The sequence below is a fragment of the Neoarius graeffei genome, chromosome 25, assembly GCF_027579695.1.
Source record: "Neoarius graeffei isolate fNeoGra1 chromosome 25, fNeoGra1.pri, whole genome shotgun sequence".
NCBI classification, from domain to species: Eukaryota; Metazoa; Chordata; class Actinopteri; order Siluriformes; family Ariidae; genus Neoarius; species Neoarius graeffei.
In genome coordinates this window covers 58,744,974-58,769,495 of record NC_083593.1, presented here as the reverse complement: position 1 = coordinate 58,769,495, position 24,522 = coordinate 58,744,974, and the positions used below count along the sequence as shown (strand labels likewise).

At 48.1% G+C, this 24,522-nt stretch overlaps 1 protein-coding gene across 2 annotated transcripts in view; it reads right to left on the bottom strand.

Moving 5' to 3' along the window:
• The window catches only part of erbin (erbb2 interacting protein), a 144,345-nt gene that overhangs the window by 34,763 nt on the left and 85,060 nt on the right, over nt 1–24,522 (bottom strand). For both annotated transcript variants that reach the window (XM_060909099.1, XM_060909100.1), the window contains exons 5-12: nt 24,002–24,080; nt 23,398–23,487; nt 22,750–22,806; nt 8,357–8,420; nt 8,035–8,109; nt 4,675–4,819; nt 1,193–1,265; nt 397–526 (exon numbers count right to left, since the gene is read on the bottom strand). In XM_060909099.1, the coding sequence (XP_060765082.1) occupies nt 397–526; nt 1,193–1,265; nt 4,675–4,819; nt 8,035–8,109; nt 8,357–8,420; nt 22,750–22,806; nt 23,398–23,487; nt 24,002–24,080 (713 nt within the window). The remainder of the gene's footprint in view (nt 1–396; nt 527–1,192; nt 1,266–4,674; nt 4,820–8,034; nt 8,110–8,356; nt 8,421–22,749; nt 22,807–23,397; nt 23,488–24,001; nt 24,081–24,522) is intronic.

The following is a 24,522-nucleotide window of genomic DNA, read 5'->3' as shown; positions in this document are numbered from 1 at the left end:
TTAACCCTTTGGTGACTGACCCCTTGAACATGGTTCCTCCAGGAACGATGACGTTTCAGTCGTCAAGACAACGGAAAAACTAAAATACAAGAGCATTTTGTTTTGTGCACAAGAGCATTGTGACGTATCTTTCTGTTTTTGTATTTTAGTTCTTCTGTTGTCTTGACAACTGAAAAGTCATAGTTCCTGGAGGAACCATTTTCAAGGGGTCAGTCACCAAAGGGTTAAGCATGTAAACTCAGGATCACTGCAGTAAGTCATTTTGTTTAGTAGCCAGTCAGCATCTTCACTTGCCATAAATGTGATAGTGACAGTTTAATAATTAGCCATCACTCATTACAGCAGGAGGTCAGGTGATGAAGGTGGAATAAAAGTTTAGTGTGTTGAGGTTCTGACCTCAGGAGGGAGGTGGGTGAGGAAGTTGTGGTCAGCAGCGAAGGTGTGCAGGTTCACACAATTTCCCACGGCGGCAGGGAGAGAGTCGATCTCGTTAAAGCTACAGTCCAATTCGTCCAGAGCCGTGAGTCTGTACAGGGAGATAACAGTTATACACAACTAACACTAACCACTGTAAGGGAATAACAGAAACACACACGCACACACACACACACGCGCAACATGCTGCAGCTCTCAGATTAAAGAGGATTTGAGGATGGAGTGCATAAACAGAGCTGTAAATCACAGCAGATGTTCAGAGAGCATGACAAATCACACTAATTAAATCAAAGATTAAATACGTATTAATCAGCACACTTTAAAAACCTCCTCTGAGATTAAAGCTCAGATCTATAAACTCATCTAACAGATTTCCTTCATCCCAGACATGGGGGGGAGCGAGAGGGCAAAAAGAGAGAGAGAGAAAAGAGAGAGAAAAAAGAGAGAGAAAGAGCCTGAGGGCTAATCATCACATTTATACACATTTATGTACATGAACATCGACAGAACAGACTTGATATCCTCTCTGTATTATTCTCTGTCTGCTTCGGTCTTTCTTCCCCTGTCCATAAGTCCATGCCTCTCTCTCTCCCCGTCACTTGCTCTACACCCCAAAGATGAAGCCAGATGAGCTGAGAGCTGAACTCTGTGCTGGAGGCAGTGATTAACGAGAGCTCCACAGATCAGTCTGACACACACACACACACACACACACACACACACACACACACACACACACACACACACACACACTCACCCGCCTATTGACTCTGGCAAACACACAAGCTGATTCTCATCCACTTTCAGAGCCGTCAGCTTATTTAGAGAACCTGCACAGAGAGAGAGAGAGAGAGAGATTGATCAGTCTTCAGTGTGTTTTCTCAGAAGTTCTCTCTACATCCACTATGAGTGTTAATATAACCCATCAGCACATCTTCACATTGGTGATATTCAGTGAGTGAGAAATTAGTTAAAGAAGAAGAGAAGAAACCTTTATTCGTCACATGCACACTTCAAGCACAGTGAAATTCATCCTCTGCATTTAACCCATCTGAGGCAGTGAACACACACACACACACACACACACACACACACACACACACACACACACACTCACACTCAGAGCAGTGGGCAGCCACACCAGAGCGCCCGGGGAGCAGTCAGGGGTTCGGTACCTCGCTCAAGGGCACCTCAGCCCAAGGCCGCCCCACGCCAACCTAACTGCATGTCTTTGGACTGTGGGGGAAACCGGAGCACCCGGAGGAAACCCACGCGGACACAGGGAGAACATGCAAACTCCGCACAGAAAGGCCCTCGCCGGCCACCAGGCTTGAACCCGGACCTTCTTGCTGTGAGGCAACAGCGCTAACCACTACACCACTGTGCCGCCCGTGGTGACTTGCTGAATCCTCACGAGGCTCCTGATCAGATTTACAGCCCACTGCTTCAGGGACACACTCTTCCTCTATAAACCTGAACTGAGCTGAGTGTGTGTGAGGTTTAGAGCATTACTGCATGTGAGTGAGATGTTTAACAGAGCAGATTCGAGGCTAGCTGTTTTCAGTGTTCAGTATTCAGCAATCAGAATCCACTCCATCATTAACCAGCACCTAGAGAGAGCGTTAATTTGGTAATGTGTGGCTATTACCACTAAGGTTTCAACACACAACATACACATTAGGGATGGCGAAAACTAAAAAAAATCTTGACCGACCACCGAGCCTCATTAGCCGGTTAAAGTCGGTTAACCTATGAGTTTAAAATTCTAGCAGTGGAATTATTAGAATCTATTCTAAATCTAACCGTGAGCATCCGCACATTCAGTCCCAGTCGCTGCCCTCCACTCACATTACCTTTTCTACAGCGCGAAACATTTAGTCAAACGCGGCACTGATGTCGAGGGGTTTGGATTGGAGCGGAGGACAAATGGCTCCAGCTTAGAGACAGTTTCAGTTGGCCATGATGGTGTTGAAAATAAAGTCAAGTGCTAGAAGTACATAACATTCAGTGATGGGAATAACGGCGTTAAAATAAAGGCTGTTATAACGCCGGGTAATCTAATTAATTAGCTACAATCGTTATAACGCAGTTACCAGTATCAACACGCCATTACTGCATGGTATTGAAGTTGCTCTGAAGCCGTCACCGACTTGGCTCACAGACGTAAAAGCTGCGTTTGTCACTCCCCCTCCACACACCGCTGTCATTTCATTCTCTCCCCTTCCCTCCAAAAGTCGGCATCTGCGCCTTTAGTTTGTGTGGAGAGATACGATCTGCAATAACATGCATTGTTGGCTACAGACCGAAACATACTTTCAGAATGCACTGGCCAAGGCAGGACTAAACTCGATGTGCCTTCTAATAATAATTTAAAAAAAAAACAGAACGGTGCGCCTTTTGGGGGATGCCGCCTTTTTCACGGCTGAATCGTGCAGATCCGATTTTTTTTTTTAGGGGGGGCGTTGGAATGTCTGATTATAATTTCATCAAGTAAATTCTGTAAATAAGCAAATGTCGTTACAGTCCATGAAACATAGGAAGTATAAGTATGAGAAGAAAACAGTAAATGAGAAAGCTGCGCACGTTTGCACAGCTTTCGCGCACACGTGCACAGCTTTCTGATTTACCGTTTTCTTCTCATACTTATACTTCCTATGTTTCATGGACTGTAATGGCATTTGCTTATTTAGTAATTTTAATACAGAATTTACTTTGAAATTATAATCAGACACTCCAACGCCCCCCCCCCCAAAAAAAATCGGATCTGCGCGATTCAGCCGTGAAAAAGGCGGCATCCGCCAAAAGGTGCACCGTTTGCATCCCTGAAGTAATTTGTAAGCTAAAAACCCTGTGTCTACACTTTTCTTTCGCCGAGTGGCAGCTGTCTTCAACTGGGGCGGGAGGGCGGGACATGACTGAATGGGTGTTTCTGATTTGTCAACTGTCGTCCTTACACCGCATGGCATGCCCCAAGCGTTTACAACACAGGATTCCAGGTTCTCCGCTCCAAAATCGGCAGCTTCAAAACGATTGATTTTTTTATTTAACCGACAACCAAAAAAAAATTAACCGGTTGACGTTGATTCGGTCAACCATCGGTCAAACGGTCATCGGTTAACATCCCTAATACACACCTGTGTTTGTTTTCATATATAATGCTGGTCCTGTGCCTGAATAAGGGGTCAGTTATAAACAAATAAACCCATTTGCATTTGGCTCAACACCATTCTAACATTTGCATGGACTAACGAGTTGAACTCAATTCCAACAGTGTGGACAGGGAGGGGAGGCCTCTGCTGCTGACAGGTCTCAGTCCTTCCTGTTATCGATTTCTGAAAATTGAAATTCCCTTAAAATAAACTTCAAACAGGAAGGAAGCTATTGAAGAAAAACTATTTCAGACATTTGTCCTTGACCCTGTTTGAATCGATTCCAAACTCTAATCCGTTCATCTGCTGCTTTAATGATCACCTCCATGCAAATCTTACAAACATGCAACCGTTCACTCCTGAGATATCACATTAAAGAGAATCTCAGACAGTTGATGGAAACAATGTCCTGCCCACCAGCCAGCTCTCCCCATCATACGATAGCTACTAAAAAGGAATCTGAAGGCTATGCATTCTTCTTCTGAGGCATGTGAAGACAGTCTGCTGCACCTTTTTCAATCTGCTGCTCATACTGCATCACAGAGCGGCATAACACACTCCGAGGAAGGGGCTATCCACCCTCTTCCACATACATGAGTAAGCTAACAAAACAAAACAAACAAAAAACAATGAGACGCAAACAAACAAACATACATAAAAAAATAATAAATTCTGTGCTTAATGTGATATGACACCCCCCCAGTGTAACTGCTGATGTTCACCATGTCTTTGCATCTACAACGCGATACACTTCATGAATATTAATATTCATTAATATTAATCCTCGACAGCCGATTAATATTCAAATAATTCACAAACTAAATACATTAAATCAGTGTTTCTCAAACCCCCCCGTCTTCTAATCTATCCTTGCTCCAAACACACCTGACTGAAGTTAGTGTAATTAACATGCTCTTGGTTAAATCAGGTTTGCTCAGATAATCAACAGTGCCACTGAGTTCATCATGCAGAGCAGGTGGGCCCCAGGAGAAAGGCTGAGGATCAGGCCATTCAATAACTGAAGCTGTAATGAAATCTTAAAAAGAACGCTACAGTCCTGGTATGCTTGCAGGAGCGTGCATGTGCGTACCTATAGAGCTGGGGAGCTGTGTGAGGGCATTGTTGGACAGCAGCAGGTCCTGCAGGTTCTCACAGCCGCTGATCTGCTCGTCCACCATCTCCAGGTTGTTCTTAGACACATCCAGGTATTTGAGCTGCTTCAGTGTCCCAATCATCTGCAAAAAAACAAAAAACAAAACCCACACAGCCCTGATCACTAAACAATCACTGTATGTGTGAGTGAGTGAGTGAGTGAGTGAGTGAGTGAGTGAGTGAGTGAGTGATACTCATACCATCACTGATTGATTAATCTCAGTTAGTGTGAGTTCGTCTCGCAGGCGTTAAGAAGCTTAATCAAAAGCTCCAATAATGAGAAGTAAATTTAATTTACACAAAAGTAGGAGCTCGTGGAGAGAAGTGTGGAGAACAGGAGCTCAGACACTGAGATCCCACGATAATTGGGATTAACCCTGGGCTGTGGGATGGACGTGGATGTGGTTAATGGAGGGTTCTGACTGGTCCCAGCTGTGCTGCTGGGTTTGTTCCTGAGGACCTTCATCATGCTAATCCTCACACTGCAGGACAGACTGTAATTACTGTCAGTGAGGCTAAGTGCAGCAGCGAGCTAATGCTTTAATTACAGCCCAATTAATAAAAAGGCAGTTTGGAGGAAGAGGTCTGTTTAACTGAGATCAGATCAGAGTTTTACTCAGACTCAGGAGTAATTTTTAAATTTCTGGTCTGATCTCCCCAATGCCTTTGTATAAACTGATTTAATCTGAGTATTTGACCTCTAATAACCTCATGTTACAGTGACGAATGAGAGACAGGTAAAGTCAGACAGACAGAAACCTCAGGCTGAGGTTAGCAGTGGTGAGCTATGATTACTGCTGCAGGTGGGCAGAGTTTGGATTTAACACTTTATTTAATGTAATTATTATTTTTTTTAATTTATGTTTCTAGTGAATGACGAAGCTAGCCAACTGGTTAGCTGTTTATTTTATCTACTTAAAGGTCATAGGCAAAGGTTTTCAATTTATGCACATTTGAAACTTTATATGTTAAAAAACCCTCTGTAATTTTCTTCTGGTCCCAAGAAATATTGTTAATAAGTAATAATTAAAATAAGTTAGAATAAGTTAGTGCGGATCGTGGCAAATTTCTGCTCAGCAATTTTTGTGACCACTCAGCGCGTGACATCATTCATGGCAAACAAATCGCCCGAGTTGAGTCCACTTTCGTTTACTTACATTGCCGTTCGGCTTGAGTGCAGACGTGCATTCGGGAATTTCCAAAGAAAACCCCCCATGCCTTATTGCTGTGCAGTGAACTGTAACAACGGGACCGGTTCAGGACCGGTTTTCCGAGAGAGGAGAAGAGGCGGAGAGAGTGGATTGTGTGGGTGAAGCGAGAAGGTTGGCAGCCGGGTAAATACGCCACTTTGTGCTCCAATCACTTTTTGAAGAATCTCCATCTGTTGGAGAGTTTAGGTGTCAGTGTCGGACAGAGAAGCTCAAACCTGATGCTGTTCCGACAAAATTCGAACACAAAATCAAGCAGTCAAAGAAGAAACGGAGCAGCAACGCTCAAGCAAAAAGGAGAAGATTGGAGGGAAACATTTTTACTTTTTGCTTGCAATTGATGAGTCAAGAATCCTGAGGGATCCTGTACAATTATTGTGGAAATGAGACAAAAGGGATATTTCCTCGCTTAGAGTCGGCTATAAATAGTATAATGCTCGCATTACTATTAGCAATATATTATATTAGCAATATAAACGAATCCACGTTATATTATAGGGATTGGGCGGCACGGTGGTGTAGTGGTTAGCGCTGTCGCCTCACAGCAAGAAGGTCCAGGTTCGAGCCCCGTGGCCGGCGAGGGCCTTTCTGTGCGGAGTTTGCATGTTCTCCCCGTGTCCGCGTGGGTTTCCTCCGGGTGCTCCGGTTTCCCCCACAGTCCAAAGACATGCAGGTTAGGTTAACTGGTGACTCTAAATTGAGCGTAGGTGTGAATGTGAGTGTGAATGGTTGTCTGTGTCTATGTGTCAGCCCTGTGATGACCTGGCGACTTGTCCAGGGTGTACCCCGCCTTTCGCCCGTAGTCAGCTGGGATAGGATCCAGCTCGCCTGCGACCCTGTAGAACAGGATAAAGCGGCTACAGATAATGAGATGAGATTATAGGGATTGTGTGTGGGCCCGTGTGGTTTAATTATTCTTCAAAAGGGCTCTTATTTAGTATTACGACGAAAGTAGGAATTTATCGTAACTACCAGGATAAATCGTTTGGGCGCGAGTCTTGTTGAGGTCCGGGGTCACCGCGATCAGAGTCGGCCGAGTCGCTGTCCAATTCTGAGGCCACACGGTCAAACCAGTGAGCCGCATTCACCGATTGCTTCACAACGGCCATAAGTTCATACATATACGGTTTCACCTCTCGATAATCAATTTGGAGAGTTCCTACTTCAAAATCGCTCTCGCTTTCAGACATTTTACACAACCTCTCTCGACCAAAGTCCGTACACGTGTGCTCGGTTTGCAGGTAAACACAGAGCTGCTCCCGGCCTGTTTGGCTTGAATGACGTCACGACGACAGTCCCCTGGCGGTGTAAGTGAGATGTAAACAAACCTTCGGAAATTGGGCAAAACAGTATATTTTAACTGTTTTATTAAATTTTAGGGTGCAAATCAGACACCAGGAAGATTGAACTCGCTTTTTGGGTCGTTCTTCTAGAAAATAAAGTTGATATTCTACGTTCCACCGCTGACCCTTGCCTATGACCTTTAATGTGTAGCTAGTTGTGGTTATAGTAATACACGATATGGGTTAGTTTCAGCCCTTCATTATCACGCTGTTAGTTAACTAGCTTTACAGTCAGCTTACTGCGCTCCAGTAATGAGCATGCACTGTTCATGAGCTAATACAAGCGAGCCTGAAGTGACTCATTTATTAAACTATTTATAAATGTGTAATTTATCCTGCATGAGTAGGACCACCACATGGTAGTGTAATATAATAATGGCAGCCATTGAAAAATTTACACTTCCTGTAGCCACCCACATGTGGGGTAAGTCATTCTGATGTGCAGGTATCAGCCCCTGTCTTGTGAAAGACCCACCCCTCCCCACTTGCCCTGCAAGTCCCTCCCACTTGCAGGTATACAGTCACTTTCATCATCTGTCCCTCCTACTTGTGGCCCAAGTCCCTCCCACTCACTGTATAAGTCCCACTCACAGCCATCTACCCACTTTCATTGTCAGCCCCACCCACTTGCTGTGTTAGCCCCACCCATTTACTTGCAGTCTCACTCACTCACATACATACAGAGAATGAGTGTGTGTGTGTGTGTGTGTGTGTGTGTGTGTGAGACGAAACAGGCTGTTCCCTCACCGGGGGTAACACTGTCAGCTTGTTCCCATCCATCCACAGCTCTTTTATGCCTGTGAGCTGCTCCAACACCTCCGGCTGGAGAAAAAAAAATCACATCATTTCATCATCAGAACAGAACAAATGACAAAAAAACACAAAGAGCCAGCGCTCTGAACAAAGCTCAGAGAAAATAGTGAAATATTCTCCAAAAATAACCTCCATTAAACACAAAGAGCACATTATTAACCTTACACTCAGAGCGGAGAACGACTTTACACACACACAAAAAGTGTGTGTGTGTGTGTGTGTGTGAGAGAGAGTGAAAGAGAGGAGAAATACTGACCACTTCAGTGAACTCATTACTCCCCAGGTCCAACCGTTCCAACTGCATCAGCTTATGCATGCTCCTGAGCGCGCGCGCACACACACACACACACACAGTAAATCAGGCCTGTTAAATCAAAGAATTCACTGTTATGTGTGTGTTTATGAAATGGCTGTAGTGTTGTGATGAGTCACTTTATCCTAGTAACAGTATCTAAAATAGCTCATATTACATCTTTGACATTTATCAGAGCACAGTGTGCGTGAGCGCGAACACACACACATCTGTGTTGAGATGTTTGAAGCGGTCCAGTCACATTCTAGAGCTGATGCTGTGTGATGCGATGAGGCCATGTGAGCTTCATTCACACAGCAGGATCAGAGCTGGTAACACCACAGAGCGTCAGACAGCTCTAACTACACACACACACACACACACACACAGGATAAAGTGCTGCACAGCATCCAGAGACATACAGCATCGGTGTGATTGTGATGAAAGCCAGAGGTGGACAGTAATGAAGTACATTTACTTGAGTTCTGTACTTAAGTACACTTTTTCAGTATCTATACTTTACTTTTTCAGTATCTATACTTTACTTGAGTATTAATTTTTTTGGCAACTTATGACTAACTTCACTACATCTGAAAGACAAAATATCGTACTTTTTACTCCACTACATTTCTATCAAGGTCCTCGTTACTATGAAGTGGCTTTAAAAGTGGATGTTTTTTCTTTTCTTTTCTAAAACGTGATTGCGTTTTTCGCAGGTGACGCTGAGAGCCGATCAGTTATCACTAGGATCCCGTCTCATCCACAGACTGTATAAAATCAAGTTCAATGGTTTCTCAGCAGCATTATTTAACATGATCAGTTGATGGCAGAATGGAAGGAGGCGGTTCTTCTGGGGAATGCACGCACTCATGGCTATAGCTAGAACCCATTTTTCAGTTTTCTGAAAGGAATAAAGAGTCATTTAGTTTTAAATGTTTGCTTTGTTTGCCTAAAACAGAGCACATCACAACCTACAAAAACTTACCGTCTGACCTGCGGAAGCATATCGAGGTCTGTAAACATTTTATTCCAAAAGAAAGCTTGCAATGAAGTTATCTGTGCTTTTAGAGCTCGCGATAACGTTGCAATAGCTGTGCAGTCTGGTTCATCAAATGACTTTCTATGGGTTTGCCCGCCAAGTTGCCGTCGCCTTTTCCACGGCTAACGTTAACACATAGCTAGTTAATTTGGACACAGTTAGCATGTAAAAACGGAGTTACACCAACATGAATAACGTTATCTGAAGTCCTTTCAGAAATGTTTTAGCATAATCTTATCAAATAAACAGAATGCAGAAATCTTTCTTTTCTCGTAATATTAGCTACCCAGTATGATTTCGAGTTTGAAAAAATTTTGCTTGCATGTCAGGTGGAGCTTCACTGACTAGCTAGCTTAACATTAAACCACCATGATTCCACAGGCAGATTCATATGTGCATGAATACATACACTTGCGTGTGCTCACACACGACCTGTGAGATGGACAGTATTGTACTAGTCAGTCAAAACAAATTGTTGGCATTTTTTTTTAGATTAGGGATAAAATTAGCTCATGTTTTAAGTCGTTCAAATTCTGTAAAGCTGCTTCACAACAATGTTTATTGTTAAAAGCGCTATACAAATAAACTTGACTTTTTGTTTTGATGTCAGATGGTCTTGCGTTTCTTTTTGTCTTGCTTAAAGCAGTGTTGCTGGTGGACAGCTATTAAGCTCAAGGTGTGCACCTGGGTTCTAAGCAGGCTGGATTGTCATTTTTATTTTCTGAGCAAGCTGCATTTACAGCTATTCCACTGTCTTCCTGATTAACATACACATACATGTGTGCACACACTGCCAGAGCCGGGTCAGAACACTACCATGCTGCTTTGTGGGGGTGGGGAGGAGTGTTACAATTAAAATAAAAATGACAGTGGTTCTTTTTCAGTTCAGTTGTTTCATTTTGTAACATTCTACCAGGTGTTTATTCTACAGGTTCTACAAGCTAGTCAGTGAACCCAGTAGGCTGTTTCAGAGGCATTAGGTTTTGTAAGCGTTATGGCAATAATACAACAATGTGTTGAGAGAAAATGTACTTTTAATACTTAAATATTTTTAAAAGCAAATACTTTAGTACTTTAACTTAAGTAAAGATTTGACTGTACAACTTTCACTTGTATTGGAGTAACATTTGACCAGTGGGATCTGTACTTTGACTTAAGTAATGAAATTGGGTTCTTTGTCCACCTCTGATGAAAGCTGAGACAGAAGACAATCTCAGGGAAACTCTCTGATAGAGTCAGACCAGTCCAATCCAAGTCCGAGCATCTGATTTAAAGTGGATTTAAAGCTTGTTTTGGCAGCAGAACAGCTGACACTGCTAGTGTTACGCTAATGACGTAGGAGAAGAGCATTGGTTCAAGTTGAACTTGATTAAACTTTCTGTGTGTAACACAATGCCCATCAATGTCAGTTTAGTGTATCTTAGGAACGTTTCAGGTGTTTTGACCAATCAAAGCGGTAAGATTCTTATGGGGCGGGACGTCTGAAAGGACAAGAAGAGTTCCAGCGTTTCCTGGACCCAAACTGAATGAGCGCCCCCCCCCCTTTTTTTTATTTCCTCATCCTCCAGTCCCAAAGTGACTAAGATCAAAACTAGAACTGGTATACATTTTCCCAAGTCTTTTTTTCATTGGTGTACAGAACATTACTGCTTCCCATCACTTATGAATGAAACAGAGCTTCATTTGAGTCATAGAATTATTATGGTCTGATGCTTTGTTTTTTCAATGTGATCTCCCCCTCAGAGTTATTAAAAATATTGTGATGCTTTGCTTCCAAAAATGTAATATAGTTTTCTCTTTATATTAATCACTATATCAGTGTGACTGTTTGCACCCTTCATTTATATCAAAATATAAAAGTACAACATGGATAAATACAACCCTCTCTCATTATATTTATTTATATACCGTACTCATCAAAAGTTTGGAAACAGCTTCAAATTCGATGTTTTTTTTAAATTTTTTTTCTACATTGTAGAACAATACTGAACTCATCAAAACTATGAAATAACATATGGAACATATGGAATTATATGGTAAACATAAGTGTTAAAAAAACGTTTCATCTTTTAGAGTCTTCAAAGTAGTCACTATTTCCTTTGATAGCAGCTTTGCACACTATTGGCATTAAATGAACCAGCTTCATGAGGGAGTCACCTGGAACGCTTCTCAATTAACAGGCGTGTCTTGTCAAAAATGGAATTTCTTGCCTTTTTAATGCATTTGACACCGTCAACCAGTAAAGAGTAAATAATAAAAATGCAGTAAATAGCCCTGTTCGACAACTGTAGTAATCCATATTATGTCAAGAACCACTCAACTAAGTAAAGAGAAATAGCAGTCAGTCATTACTTTAAGACACAAAGTGTCTTTTAGTTAATTAAAATAAAGAAAAAACATCGAATTTGAAGGCGTTTCCAAACTTTTGACTGGTACTGTAAATATAAAATTCACACATTTTTTTCTTCCTTTCACCCAGATATAGTGAGAGAGAGAGAGAAATAGCTGAGTCTTGTGTGCAAGTGGATTATGGGAGAACCTTTATTTATTACTTTTATTGATTCCTATTTATTAATAAAGCCCTTATACAGAACGTTAATATCTATAATGCTGCTTTTATTGCAGAGTGTGATGGATTTCAGATCTCTCTCTCTCACACACACACACACTTCATATGATGTAACCACAGACTCAGAAAAGGATTATAAAACCTGTCAATGCCAGTGCACACAGAGGGGCTTATGTAACACTCTGACATACGAGAAAAGAGAAAAGTGAGAGAGAGCGAAAGAGACAGCATTACAGAGAGTCAGAGGTTTTCTCCTTTAAATGCCACTATCATTATGATTTTCCTTTCCTTAGCCCACTCAAAAATATGGTGACAGTTATTAACTTTAATTCATGCCAATAAAGTAGCTGTTACATCTCAATTTGAATTAAAAGAGAGGGGTGGCGGTGTTTGGTGGAGTTGCGGTAGCGGCGTTCCGTGGAGTTGCGGTGGCGGTGTCAGGTGAAGTTGCAGTGGCGGTGTCAGGTGAAGTTGCGGTGGCGGCGTTCAGGGGAATTGCGGTGGCGGCGTTCGGTGGAGTTGCGGTGGCAGTAGTGGTGTTCGGTGGAGTTGTGGTGGCGGTGTCAGGTGGAGTTGTGGTGGCGGCGTCAGGTGGAGTTGCGGTGGCGGCATTCAGGGGAGTTGTGGTGGCGGTGGCAGTGGCGGCATTCAGGGGAGTTGCGGTGGCGGCGTTCAGGGGAGTTGCAGTGCCAGTAGTGGTGTTCGGTGGAGTTGCGGTGGCGGCATCCGGTGGAGTTGCGGTGGCGGCGTTTGGTGGAGGCGTTCAGGGGAGTTGCGGTGGCAGCGTCCGGTGGAGTTGCGGTGGCGGCATTCGGTGGAGTTGCGGTGGCGGCGGTCGGTGGAGTTGCGATGGCGGCGGTCGGTGGAGTTGCGATGGCGGCGGTCGGTGGAGTTGCGATGGCGGTGTCAAGTGGAGTTGCGGTGGCGGCGGTCGGTGGAGTTGTGGTGGCGGTGTCAAGGGGAGTTGCGATGGCGGCGTTTGGTGGAGATGCGATGGCGGCGTTCGGTGGAGATGCAATGGCGGCGTTCGGTGGAGATGCAATGGCGGCATTCGGTGGAGTTGCGGTGGCGGTGTCAAGTGGAGTTGCTGTGTTCGGTGGAGATGCGATGGCGGCGTTTGTTGGAGATGCAATGGCGGCATTCGGTGGAGTTGCGGTGGCGTCGTCAAGTGGAGTTGCGGTGGCGGCGTCAAGTGGAGTTGCGGTGGCGGCGTCAAGTGGAGTTGCGGTGGCGGCGGTCGGTGGAGTTGCGGTGGCGGCGGTCGGGGGAGTTGCGGTGGCGGCGGTCGGGGGAGTTGCGGTGGCGGCGGTCGGGGGAGTTGCGGTGGCGGCGGTCGGGGGAGTTGCGGTGGCGGCGGTCGGGGGAGTTGCGGTGGCGGCGGTCGGGGGAGTTGCGGTGGCGGCGGTCGGGGGAGTTGCGGTGGCGGCGGTCGGGGGAGTTGCGGTGGCGGCGGTCGGGGGAGTTGCGGTGGCGGCGGTCGGGGGAGTTGCGGTGGCAGCATTTGGTGGAGTTGCGGTGTCAAGTGGAGTTGCGGTGTCAAGTGGAGTTGCGGTGTCAAGTGGAGTTCCGGTGGCGGCGCGGTGGCGGCGTCAGGTGGAGATGTGATGGCGGCGTCAGGTGGAGATGCGGTGGCGGCGGTCGGGGGAGTTGCAGTGGCGGCGGTCGGGGGAGTTGCGGTGGCGGCGGTCGGGGGAGTTGCGGTGGCGGTGTCAAGTGGAGTTGCGGTGGCAGCATTTGGTGGAGTTGCGGTGTCAAGTGGAGTTGCGGTGGCGGCGCGGTGGCGGCGTCAGGTGGAGATGCGGTGGCGGCGTCAGGTGGAGATGTGGTGGCGGCGTCAGGTGGAGATGCGTTGGCGGCGTTCGGTGGAGTTGCGGTGTCTAGTGGAGTTGTGATGGCGGTGTCAGGTGGAGATGCGATGGCAGTGTCAGGTGGAGATGCGATGGCAGTGTCAGGTGGAGATGCGGTGGCGGGTGGAGTTGCGGTGGCGGTGTTCGGTGGAGTTGCGGTGGCGGCGTTCGGTGGAGTTGCGGTGGCGGTGTCAAGTGGAGTTGCGGTGGCAGCATTTGGTGGAGTTGCGGTGTCAAGTGGAGTTGCGGTGGCGGCGCGGTGGCGGCGTCAGGTGGAGATGCGGTGGCGGCGTCAGGTGGAGATGCGGTGGCGGCGTCAGGTGGAGATGCGGTGGCGGCGTTCGGTGGAGTTGCGGTGTCAAGTGGAGTTGTGATGGCGGTGTCAGGTGGAGATGCGATGGCAGTGTCAGGTGGAGATGCGATGGCAGTGTCAGGTGGAGATGCGATGGCAGTGTCAGGTGGAGATGCGGTGGCGGGTGGAGTTGCGGTGGCGGTGTTCGGTGGAGTTGCGGTGGCGGCGTTCGGTGGAGTTGCGGTGGCGGCGTTCGGTGGAGTTGCGGTGGCGGCGTTCGGTGGAGTTGCGGTGGCGGCGTTCGGTGGAGTTGTGATGGCGGTGTCAAGTGGAGTTGCGGTGGCGGCGGTCGGTGGAGTTGTGGTGGCGGTGTCAAGGGGAGTTGCAATGGCGGCGTTTGGTGGAGATGCGATGGCGGCGTTCGGTGGAGATACAATGGCGGCGTTCGGTGGAGATGCAATTGCGGCATACGGTGGAGTTGCGGTGGCGGCGGCAAGTGGAGTTGCGGTGGCGGCGGCAAGTGGAGTTGCGGTGGCGGCGGTCGGTGGAGTTGCGGTGGCGGCGGTCGGTGGAGTTGCGGTGGCGGCGGTCGGGGGAGTTGCGGTGGCGGCGGTCGGGGGAGTTGCGGTGGCGGCGGTCGGGGGAGTTGCGGTGGCGGCGGTCGGGGGAGTTGCGGTGGCGGCGGTCGGGGGAGTTGCGGTGGCAGCATTTGGTGGAGTTGCGGTGGCAGCATTTGGTGGAGTTGCGGTGTCAAGTGGAGTTGCGGTGTCAGGTGGAGATGCGGTGGCGGCGTCAGGTGGAGATGCGGTGGCGGCGTCAGGTGGAGATGCGGTGGCGGCGTCAGGTGGAGATGCGGTGGCGGCGGTCGGGGGAGTTGCGGTGGCGGCGGTCGGGGGAGTTGCGGTGGTCGGGGGAGTTGCGGTGGCGGCGGTCGGGGGAGTTGCGGTGGCGGCGGTCGGGGGAGTTGCGGTGGCGGTCGGGGGAGTTGCGGTGGCGGTGTCAAGTGGAGTTGCGGTGTCAAGTGGAGTTGCGGTGGCGGCGCGGTGGCGGCGTCAGGTGGAGATGCGGTGGCGGCGTCAGGTGGAGATGTGGTGGCGGCGTCAGGTGGAGTTGCGGTGGCGGTGTCAGGTGGAGATGCGATGGCAGTGTCAGGTGGAGATGCGATGGCAGTGTCAGGTGGAGATGCGATGGCAGTGTCAGGTGGAGATGCGATGGCGGTGTCAGGTGGAGATGCGATGGCGGTGTCAGGTGGAGATGCGATGGCGGTGTCAGGTGGAGATGCGATGGCGGTGTCAGGTGGAGATGCGGTGGCGGTGTCAGGTGGAGATGCGGTGGCGGCGTTCGGTGGAGTTGCGGTGGCGGCGTTCGGTGGAGTTGCGGTGACGGCGTTCGGTGGAGTTGCGGTGGCGGCGTTCGGTGGAGTTGCGGTGGTGGCGTTCGGTGGAGTTGCAATGGCGGCGTTCGGTGGAGTTGTGATGGCGGTGTCAAGTGGAGTTGCGGTGGCGGCGGTCGGTGGAGTTGTGGTGGCGGTGTCAAGGGGAGTTGCAATGGCGGCGTTTGGTGGAGATGCGATGGCGGCGTTCGGTGGAGATGCGATGGCGGCGTTCGGTGGAGATGCAATGGCGGCGTTCGGTGGAGATGCAATTGAGGCATTCGGTGGAGTTGCGGTGGCGGTGTCAAGTGGAGTTGCTGTGTTCGGTGGAGATGCGATAGCGGCGTTTGTTGGAGATGCGATGGCGGCATTCGGTGGAGTTGCGGTGGCGGTGTCAAGTGGAGTTGCGGTGGCGGCGTCAAGTGGAGTTGCGGTGGCGGCGGTCGGGGGAGTTGCGGTGGCGGCGGTCGGGGGAGTTGCGGTGGCGGTGTCAAGTGGAGTTGCGGTGTCAAGTGGAGTTGCGGTGTCAAGTGGAGTTGCGGTGGCGGCGTCAGGTGGAGATGCGGTGGCGGCGTCAGGTGGAGATGCGGTGGCGGCGTTCGGTGGAGTTGCGGTGTCAAGTGGAGTTGTGATGGCGGTGTCAGGTGGAGATGCGATGGCAGTGTCAGGTGGAGATGCGATGGCAGTGTCAGGTGGAGATGCGATGGCAGTGTCAGGTGGAGATGCGATGGCAGTGTCAGGTGGAGATGCGGTGGCGGGTGGAGATGCGGTGGCGGGTGGAGTTGCGGTGGCAGCGTTCGGTGGAGTTGCGGTGGCGGCGTTCGGTGGAGTTGTGGTGGCGGCGTTGGGTGGAGTTGCGGTGGCGGCGTTCGGTGGAGTTGCGGTGGCGGCGTTCGGTGGAGTTGCGGTGGCGGCGTTCGGTGGAGTTGCGGTGGTGGCGTTCGGTGGAGTTGTGATGGCGATGGTGTTCAGTGGAGTTGCGGTGGCATTCAGTGGAGTTGCGGTGGAGTTGTGATGGCGATGGTGTTCAGTGGAGTTGCAGTGGCATTTAGTGGAGTGGCGGTGGCGTTCAGTGGAGTGGCGGTGGCGTTGTGGTGGCGTTCAGTGGAGTTGTGATGGTGTTCAGTGGAGTTGTGATGGTGGCGGCGTTCAGTGGAGTTGTGGTGGTGGCTTTCAGTGGAGTTGTGAAATTTTTTATAACATGGCGGCGTGCACACACGCAGCAGCTCCTCTCTGTCCCGACAGAACGGTGTTTTCGTGTTTGTGTTTTAAAGCGGTGTGTATCTGTTCGTCTTTGTCGCGTCCATCAGTCTCAAGGCGCACATACTCCCGTGAGTTTCTGCTCGAAATCCGCAGAACTATACTCATGGATATAAATCCAGCGGATGCAGAAGTGCTATACGACTACGGTTTGCTCCGGAGGCCTGCTCAACCACCGACCCCCACTCCTGCATCCAGCCTGCAGTGGAAGCGCCACAGGCGGAACATGCGGAAGCAGAAGAGTGGCAAGCCGGAGGTATCCGAGCTAGGCCAGCGACTAGCCCTCACCGGCCAGCTATCCCTACCATCACTCTGGCCAACATACACTCGCTGGACAACAAGTTGGATTATGTCCGCCTGCTCCGCTCATCTTTTAAGTCTGTGAGTGAGTGCTGTGTCCTTGTGTTTGTGGAAACATGGCTTAACGACAGCATCCCGGACTGTGCCATTCAGCTAGCCCAGCTAACATGCTACCAGTCAGACAGAGCGCTAGTCAAGGGGGGGGGGGACTCGCGGTGGAGGACTGTGTTTACATCAGTGATGCCTGGTGCTGTGATGCTGTTGTGGTCTGCAAACACTGCTCACCAATGGTGGAGTTTATAATTATTAAGTGCCGGCCATTCTATCTGCCGAGGGAATTTACAGCCATATTGCTGGTAGCAATATACATCCCTCCCGGCTCCAATAATAAACAGGAGTGAAGCACTGAATGAACTCTATCAGCACATCAGTGAGCAGCAGACAGCCCACCCAGATGCTTTCCTCATCCTGGCTGGGGATTTCAATCATGCAAACCCCAAGAGCATGTTTCTAAAACTTTATGGACATATCAACTTTCCCCACACGTGGAAACAATACTCTGGACAATGTTTACACCATGCATAAAGACGCCTACAATGCCCTACTCCTCCCCCACCTTGGGGCCATAGATCACTCCACTGTTATGCTAATGCCAGCATACAGGCCGCTGGTTAAAGTCACCAAACCAGCTACAAAACAGATACGTGTGAGGCCAGAGGGGTCCTCAGAGGCACTCCAGGACTGTTTTACCACCACTGACTGGAGCATGTTCAGACAGGCGGCCACCTACAGCAACATCACAGATCTCCAGGAGTACACGGAGACCGTCACTGCCTACATGAGGAGTGCATGGACGACGTTACGGTCACCAGAACCATCTCCATTCAGGCCAATCAGAAGCCATGACTGACAGGGGAAGTCCACAGGCTCCTGTGGGCTCGGAACACCGCCTTCAGAGTTGGGGACGAGGTGGGTCTGAGGACAGCTAGGGCCAATCTGTCATGAGGCATTAGGGTGGCCAAGAGACAGTATTCCATGCACATTGCTGACCATTTCAACGACGGCAAAGACACCAAAAACCTGTGGCGGGGGATTCAGACCATCACAGACTACAAGCCCTCGCCGCAGACCTGTGACAACTCGACGTCTCTGCTGAATCAGTTGAACGACTTCTTCGCTCGCTTTGAGGCAGACAACAACAGCACCACGGCACAGAAGACCCCACCACCTCCCAGCGACCAGGTGCTGACGCTGTCCCCAGACAGCGTGAGGAGAGCTCTCAGGATGACAAGTGAACGAAAAGCCCCGGGTCCTGATAACATTCCTGGTCGTGTCCTGAGAGACTGTGCCGAGGAGCTCACAGATGTCTTTACAGACATCTTCAATATCTCGTTGAGCCAGGCTGTTGTCCCCACGTGCCTCAAAACCACCACCATCATCCCGGTCCCGAAGAAGCCGTCTCCTTCCTGCTTCAATGACTACCGCCCTGTCGCACTCACTCCCATCCTCATGAAGTGCTTCGAGCGGCTAGTCATGCAGCATATCAAGTCTGCCCTCCCCCCGCCCTGGACCCTTTCCAGTTTGCATATCAGTTCAACCGTTCGACCGATGACGCCATCTCCACTACCCTCCACTCAGCCCTCACCCACCTGGAGACAAAAGACTCGTATGTCAGAATGCTGTTCATAGACTTTAGCTCAGCATTCAACACAATCATTCCTCAGCAGCTCATTCATAAACTGGACCAGCTGGGACTCAACACCTCCCTGTGCAACTGGCTGCTGGACTTCCTGACGGGGAGACCACAGACTGTACGGGTCGGCAGCAACTCCTCCAGCACCATCACATTGAACACGGGGGCTCCCCAAGGATGTGTGCTGAGCCCCCTCCTCTTCACTCTGCTGACCCACGACTGCACACCAACATCCATCTCTAATCTCTTCATTAAGTTTACGGATGACACGACTGTGGTGGGTCTCATCAACAATGGCGATGAGACAATCTACAGGAGTGAGGTGAGCCGCTTGGCCATGTGGTGCAAGGACAACAATCTCCGTCTGAACGTGGAGAAGACGAAGGAGATTGTTATGGACTTCAGGAGAGAGCACACCCAGCATGCTCCACTATCTATCGACGGTGCTGCAGTGGAGAGGGTGAGCAGCACCAAGCAGAGGTGGAAAGAGTACTAAAATATTATACTCAAGTACAAGTACTGTTACTCTGATGAAATCTTACTTAAGTACAAGTAAAGTTACCAGACAAAAAATCTACTCAAGTAAAAGTAAAAAGTAGATCATTTAAAATGTACTTTGAGTAAAAGTAAAACGTTACTTTTAACAATGGGTGTTTTCTGCTTCCATTGTGTTGTGCAAAAATGAAAAAGAAGAGGAAACAAGGATATATGTACATCTCAACCCGGATGTTTTATTTAAAGGAAGTGTATCAAATCGAATGCTTAGGATAATGCTGCATTAAAACTGAGACAAACAAAAAAGGTCAATACAATACCATGGCCAAGCCATAGATTTTTTAACTTTTGTGATTAGCCAACCAAATAACAGACTAGTTACCGTTATGTTACAGTACCAACAGGTTGCTACTTCAACATTAGCAATGCCATCCACTATTTTTGGAATATAACCAGCCTATTGTCGGTTTTACTATGGAAAGGAAACATTATGATGCCAATGACAATACTTACCTCAACATGCTTGCGCAGATTAGACGTCGAATTTTTGTATGCCGCAATGGTTGTCTTCTTGGGCACACAATCTGCATTGCATAATGAAACTGTCACCCCTTTTCTCTACGAAGCTGAAGTGATCACGTATGTAGGGCCAGGGGTGCACTTCATTACTGGAAGAAATTGCGTTTTCTGCAGGGTCGTCCACCACAGGTTCCTCGGTCTCCTCCATGTCCGCCATCGTCTGTGTGAGACTCGCGCGCGCGACAACTGTCCTTCTCGTGATTCATTTCCAGAACGCATTTCCCCTTCTCCGTTTTAGCCTTTTTTAATTATTTATTTATTTATTTTACTCAGTAACGGTTGTGATGTAAAATGTACCGAAGTACACTACTTAAAAGAAAACATACTTAAGTAAAAGTAAAAGTACACTCTTTAAAAATTACTTGAAAAAGTATAAGTACACAAAAAAGCTACTCAAGTACAGTAACGCGAGTAATTCGTTACTTTCCACCTCTGGCACCAAGTTTCTGGGTGTGCACACCTCTGAAGACCTGTCCTGGAGCAACAACACCGCATCACTGGCCAAAAAAGCCCAACACCGTCTGTACTTCCTCCGCAAACTGTGGAGAGCAAGAGCCCCGGCCCCCATCATGCACACTTTCTACAGAGGCACCATCGAGAACATTCTGACCAGCTGCATCACCGTGTGGTACGGCGCCTGCACCGTGTCCTGCTGCAAGTCTCTGCAGCGCATCGTGAGAGCAGCTGAGAGGATCATTGGTGTCTCTCTCCCTTCTCTAATAGATATTTATAACTCCTGCCTCACCCGCAAAGCCATCAGGATTGCAGGTGACCCCACCCACCCATCTCACAGCCTCTTCAGTCTGCTGCCGTCGGGGAGGAGACTGCGGAGTCTCCGGGCCAAAACCAGCAGGCTCAAGAACAGTTTCTTTCACCAGGCGGTCAGGAGGCTCAACTCCCTCCCTGTTCTGCCCCTCCTCCCCCCTCTGCCCCCTGCCACAGATTCTGCCCGTACACCCCCCTGCCCCCCCTTCAGCATCTGACATGTCAATCTCACAGTTCCCCCCCCCCAAACACCTCATCGTTTATTAACACACTGAACTCAGGGACCGCACATCTCACTTTACCTCGCTCATTTGCACTATTCCGCACTACCTCACCTTAACAGCTGCTAGTTTGTTTATACTGCTTATTTCATGTTTACCTGTTATACCTCAAGTGCCCTTGACTGTTTATTTGCACCAATTTACGTGTGTGTGTGTGTGTGTGTGTGTGTGTGTGTATATATATATATATATATATATATATATATATATATATATATATATATATATGAGTGTTTAGTCTATGTCTAGTTCTTATCTCGAGTGTTTATACTGTTTATATTGTTTGAGTGTTTAGTCTGTCTAGTTCTTATCTAGTGTTTATACTGTTTATTTGGTTTGTTTTTTCAATTATTTTATTTTTATTTATTGCATTGCCTGTTTGCACCGTGGGTCAGAGAGGACTGAAATTTCATCTGTGCTGGATGTCGAGCATGTATAGTATATTTGACAATAAAGTTGACTTGACTTGAGGCGGTGGTGTTCAGTGGAGTTGTGGCGGCGTTCAGGGGAGTTGTGGTGGCGGCGGCGTTCAGGGGAGTTGTGATGACGGTGGTGGCGTTCAGTGGAGTTGTGATGACGGTGGTGGCATTCAGTGGAGATGTGATGGCGGTGGCGTTCAGTGGAGTTGTGATGGCGGTGGCGTTCAGTGGAGTTGTGATGGCGGTGGCGTTCAGTGGAGTTGCGGTGGCGGTGGTGTTCAGTGGAGTTGTGATGGTGGTGGCGTTCAGTGGAGTTGCGATGGCGGTGGCGTTCAGTGGAGTTGTGATGGCGGTGGCGTTCAGTGGAGTTGTGATGGCGGTGGCGTTCAGTGGAGTTGTGATGGCGGTGGTGTTCAGTGGAGTTGCGATGGCGGTGGCGTTCAGTGGAGTTGCGATGGCGGTGGCGTTCAGTGGAGTTGCGATGGCGGTGGCGTTCAGTGGAGTTGCGATGGCGGTGGCGTTCAGTGGAGTTGCGATGGCGGTGGCGTTCAGTGGAGTTGCGATGGCGGTGGCGTTCAGTGGAGTTGCGATGGCGGTGGCGTTCAGTGGAGTTGCGATGGCGGTGGCGTTCAGTGGAGTTGCGATGGCGGTGGTGTTCAGTGGAGTTGCGATGGCGGTGGTGTTCAGTGGAGTTGCGATGGCGGTGGTGTTCAGTGGAGTTGTGATGGCGGTGGTGTTCAGTGGAGTTGTGATGGCGGTGGTGTTCAGTGGAGTTGTGATGGCGGTGGTGTTCAGTGGAGTTGTGATGGCGGTGGTGTTCAGTGGAGTTGTGATGGCGGTGGTGTTCAGTGGAGTTGTGATGGCGGTGGTGTTCAGTGGAGTTGTGATGGCGGTGGTGTTCAGTGGAGTTGTGATGGCGGTGGTGTTCAGTGGAGTTGTGATGGTGGTGGTGTTGGTGTTCAGTGGAGTTGTGATGGCGGTGGTGTTCAGTGGAGTTGTGATGGCGGTGGTGTTCAGTGGAGTTGTGATGGTGGTGGTGTTGGTGTTCAGTGGAGTTGTGATGGCGGTGGTGTTCAGTGGAGTTGTGATGGCGGTGGTGTTCAGTGGAGTTGTGATGGCGGTGGTGTTCAGTGGAGTTGTGATGGTGGTGGTGTTGGTGTTCAGTGGAGTTGTGATGGCGGTGGTGTTCAGTGGAGTTGTGATGGTGGTGGTGTTGGTGTTCAGTGGAGTTGTGATGGCGGTGGTGTTCAGTGGAGTTGTGATGGTGGTGGTGTTGGTGTTCAGTGGAGTTGTGATGGCGGTGGTGTTCAGTGGAGTTGTGATGGCGGTGGTGTTCAGTGGAGTTGTGATGGTGGTGGTGTTCAGTGGAGTTGTGATGGTGGTGGTGTTGGTGTTCAGTGGAGTTGTGATGGCGGTGGTGTTGGTGTTTTTTAGTGCTCTACTCACTTGGGCAGCATCTTTAACTGATTCTCTCTCAGCTCCAGAATCTGTAGTTTTGTCAGTCTGAGGAACACAGAGTTTAAATTAATCTCATCTCTTCATTAAATAACTCGAATCAGAATCACATTAACTCATCTATTATTCAAGATGTAAATTATGCAGACACCCACTTGCACCTGAAGGAAGTCCAGCCCGCTCCTGAAAGAACTGCTATTAACCACTTACACTCCAAGGAATTCTGATCAAACCCACTCACTCATCACGGAATTCTGGCCAATCCCACAAACTCCCAATACCATTCAAAACCAATCCTGCCTGTTCCCTCTGACCAATCCCACTCTTTCCCAAAGGAATTCTCAATAATTTTTGTTTGTAACTGCCCACAGTATTTAATAATAAAAATATTTTTCCAAAATATAAGCAAGTTATTTAATCCACAGCTGTTGGTTTCATTTGAATCCCTCTGTCCCATTGGGAATTCTGTGTCCTTGTGTCTTCTACACATTATCTCAGAATATGGACACTGCAGTCATGTCTGGTTTCATAACATCCACTTCACAAATCTGTTCCAGTCCACATCCAGCGTAAAACGTGTGTGTGTGTGTGTGTGTGTGTGTGTGTGTGTGTCTCTCTCTCTGTGTATGTGTGTCTGACCTGCCAAAGCTCGCTGGTAAGAACTCAAGGAAGGCATCATTCAGGTAGAGTTGAGTTAGACTGAGCAGCTGTGTGAAACCTTCTGGGAGCCTGTAGAACACACACACACACAGGTCATGATTAAAACAAGAAAACACAACTCGTACACAATACATTCAAAATCAGCATTCTGTCATTTATTTATTCTGCTGTAATTATCTGTGAATATTTATAACAGAGGTAATGTGATACCCTCATCAAGAAACCCTGACATTATATCTCTGATGAACCAGTGCAATAACAATAATGCAATAACTGGTGTATGAGATTAGATCTTGTAACAACGCTGTGTGTCACATGTTTAACACTAACTCTGATTTTGCAGTGAGATAAAACACCATCAGCACTGCATTGACGAGCATGCGCATACTCATTAACTACCTTGAAGGTACTTAATCATCAAAATTCTGTTCTGTAAATTTCACAGTGGCACCGTGACAAATGCATCCAAGGGATGGTTTTAAATCAGTCCAGTAATTTAATGTTTATAAATAAATGAAAGTATTGAAAATATTTTTATTTAAAACAATAAGCATCATTCTGAGCGCACGGTTTATACACTTACTTAGAAATGGGGTTCACACTTGCTTCAACAATGGCCAGGACTTTACAGTTTTTAATATTTTCAGGAAACTCTTGTATACCTGAAACACACGCGCACACACACTGCAGTCACTTCTATCATGTTACAGAGAATTAATAAAGAGTCAGAGGTTGGTGCTCCTGCAGGTTGTGTTAGAGGTGCATAAGCACAATTTCACACTTCCTTTTTCACCCACCAGCAACCTCTCTCTATCTCTTTCTCTCTCTCTCACACACACACCACGAGTAGGCAGCTATAAAGTAGAGATGAGAGACAACTGAGTAATAATAAAAATAATAAGTTACATTTATATAGTGCCTTCTCAAACTCAAGGTCACTTTACATAGGTCAAAGGGGGAAAAAAGTTTGTTAGAAGGTTGTTAGAAGTGTTACACTTCTCTCCTGAGGTATTAAAATGAATCAGCACCTTCTGACCAATCAGGATGAAGCATTCAATGCTGCTGTGGTCTGATGACCCACAGATTGTAGCAGCAAAAAAAATC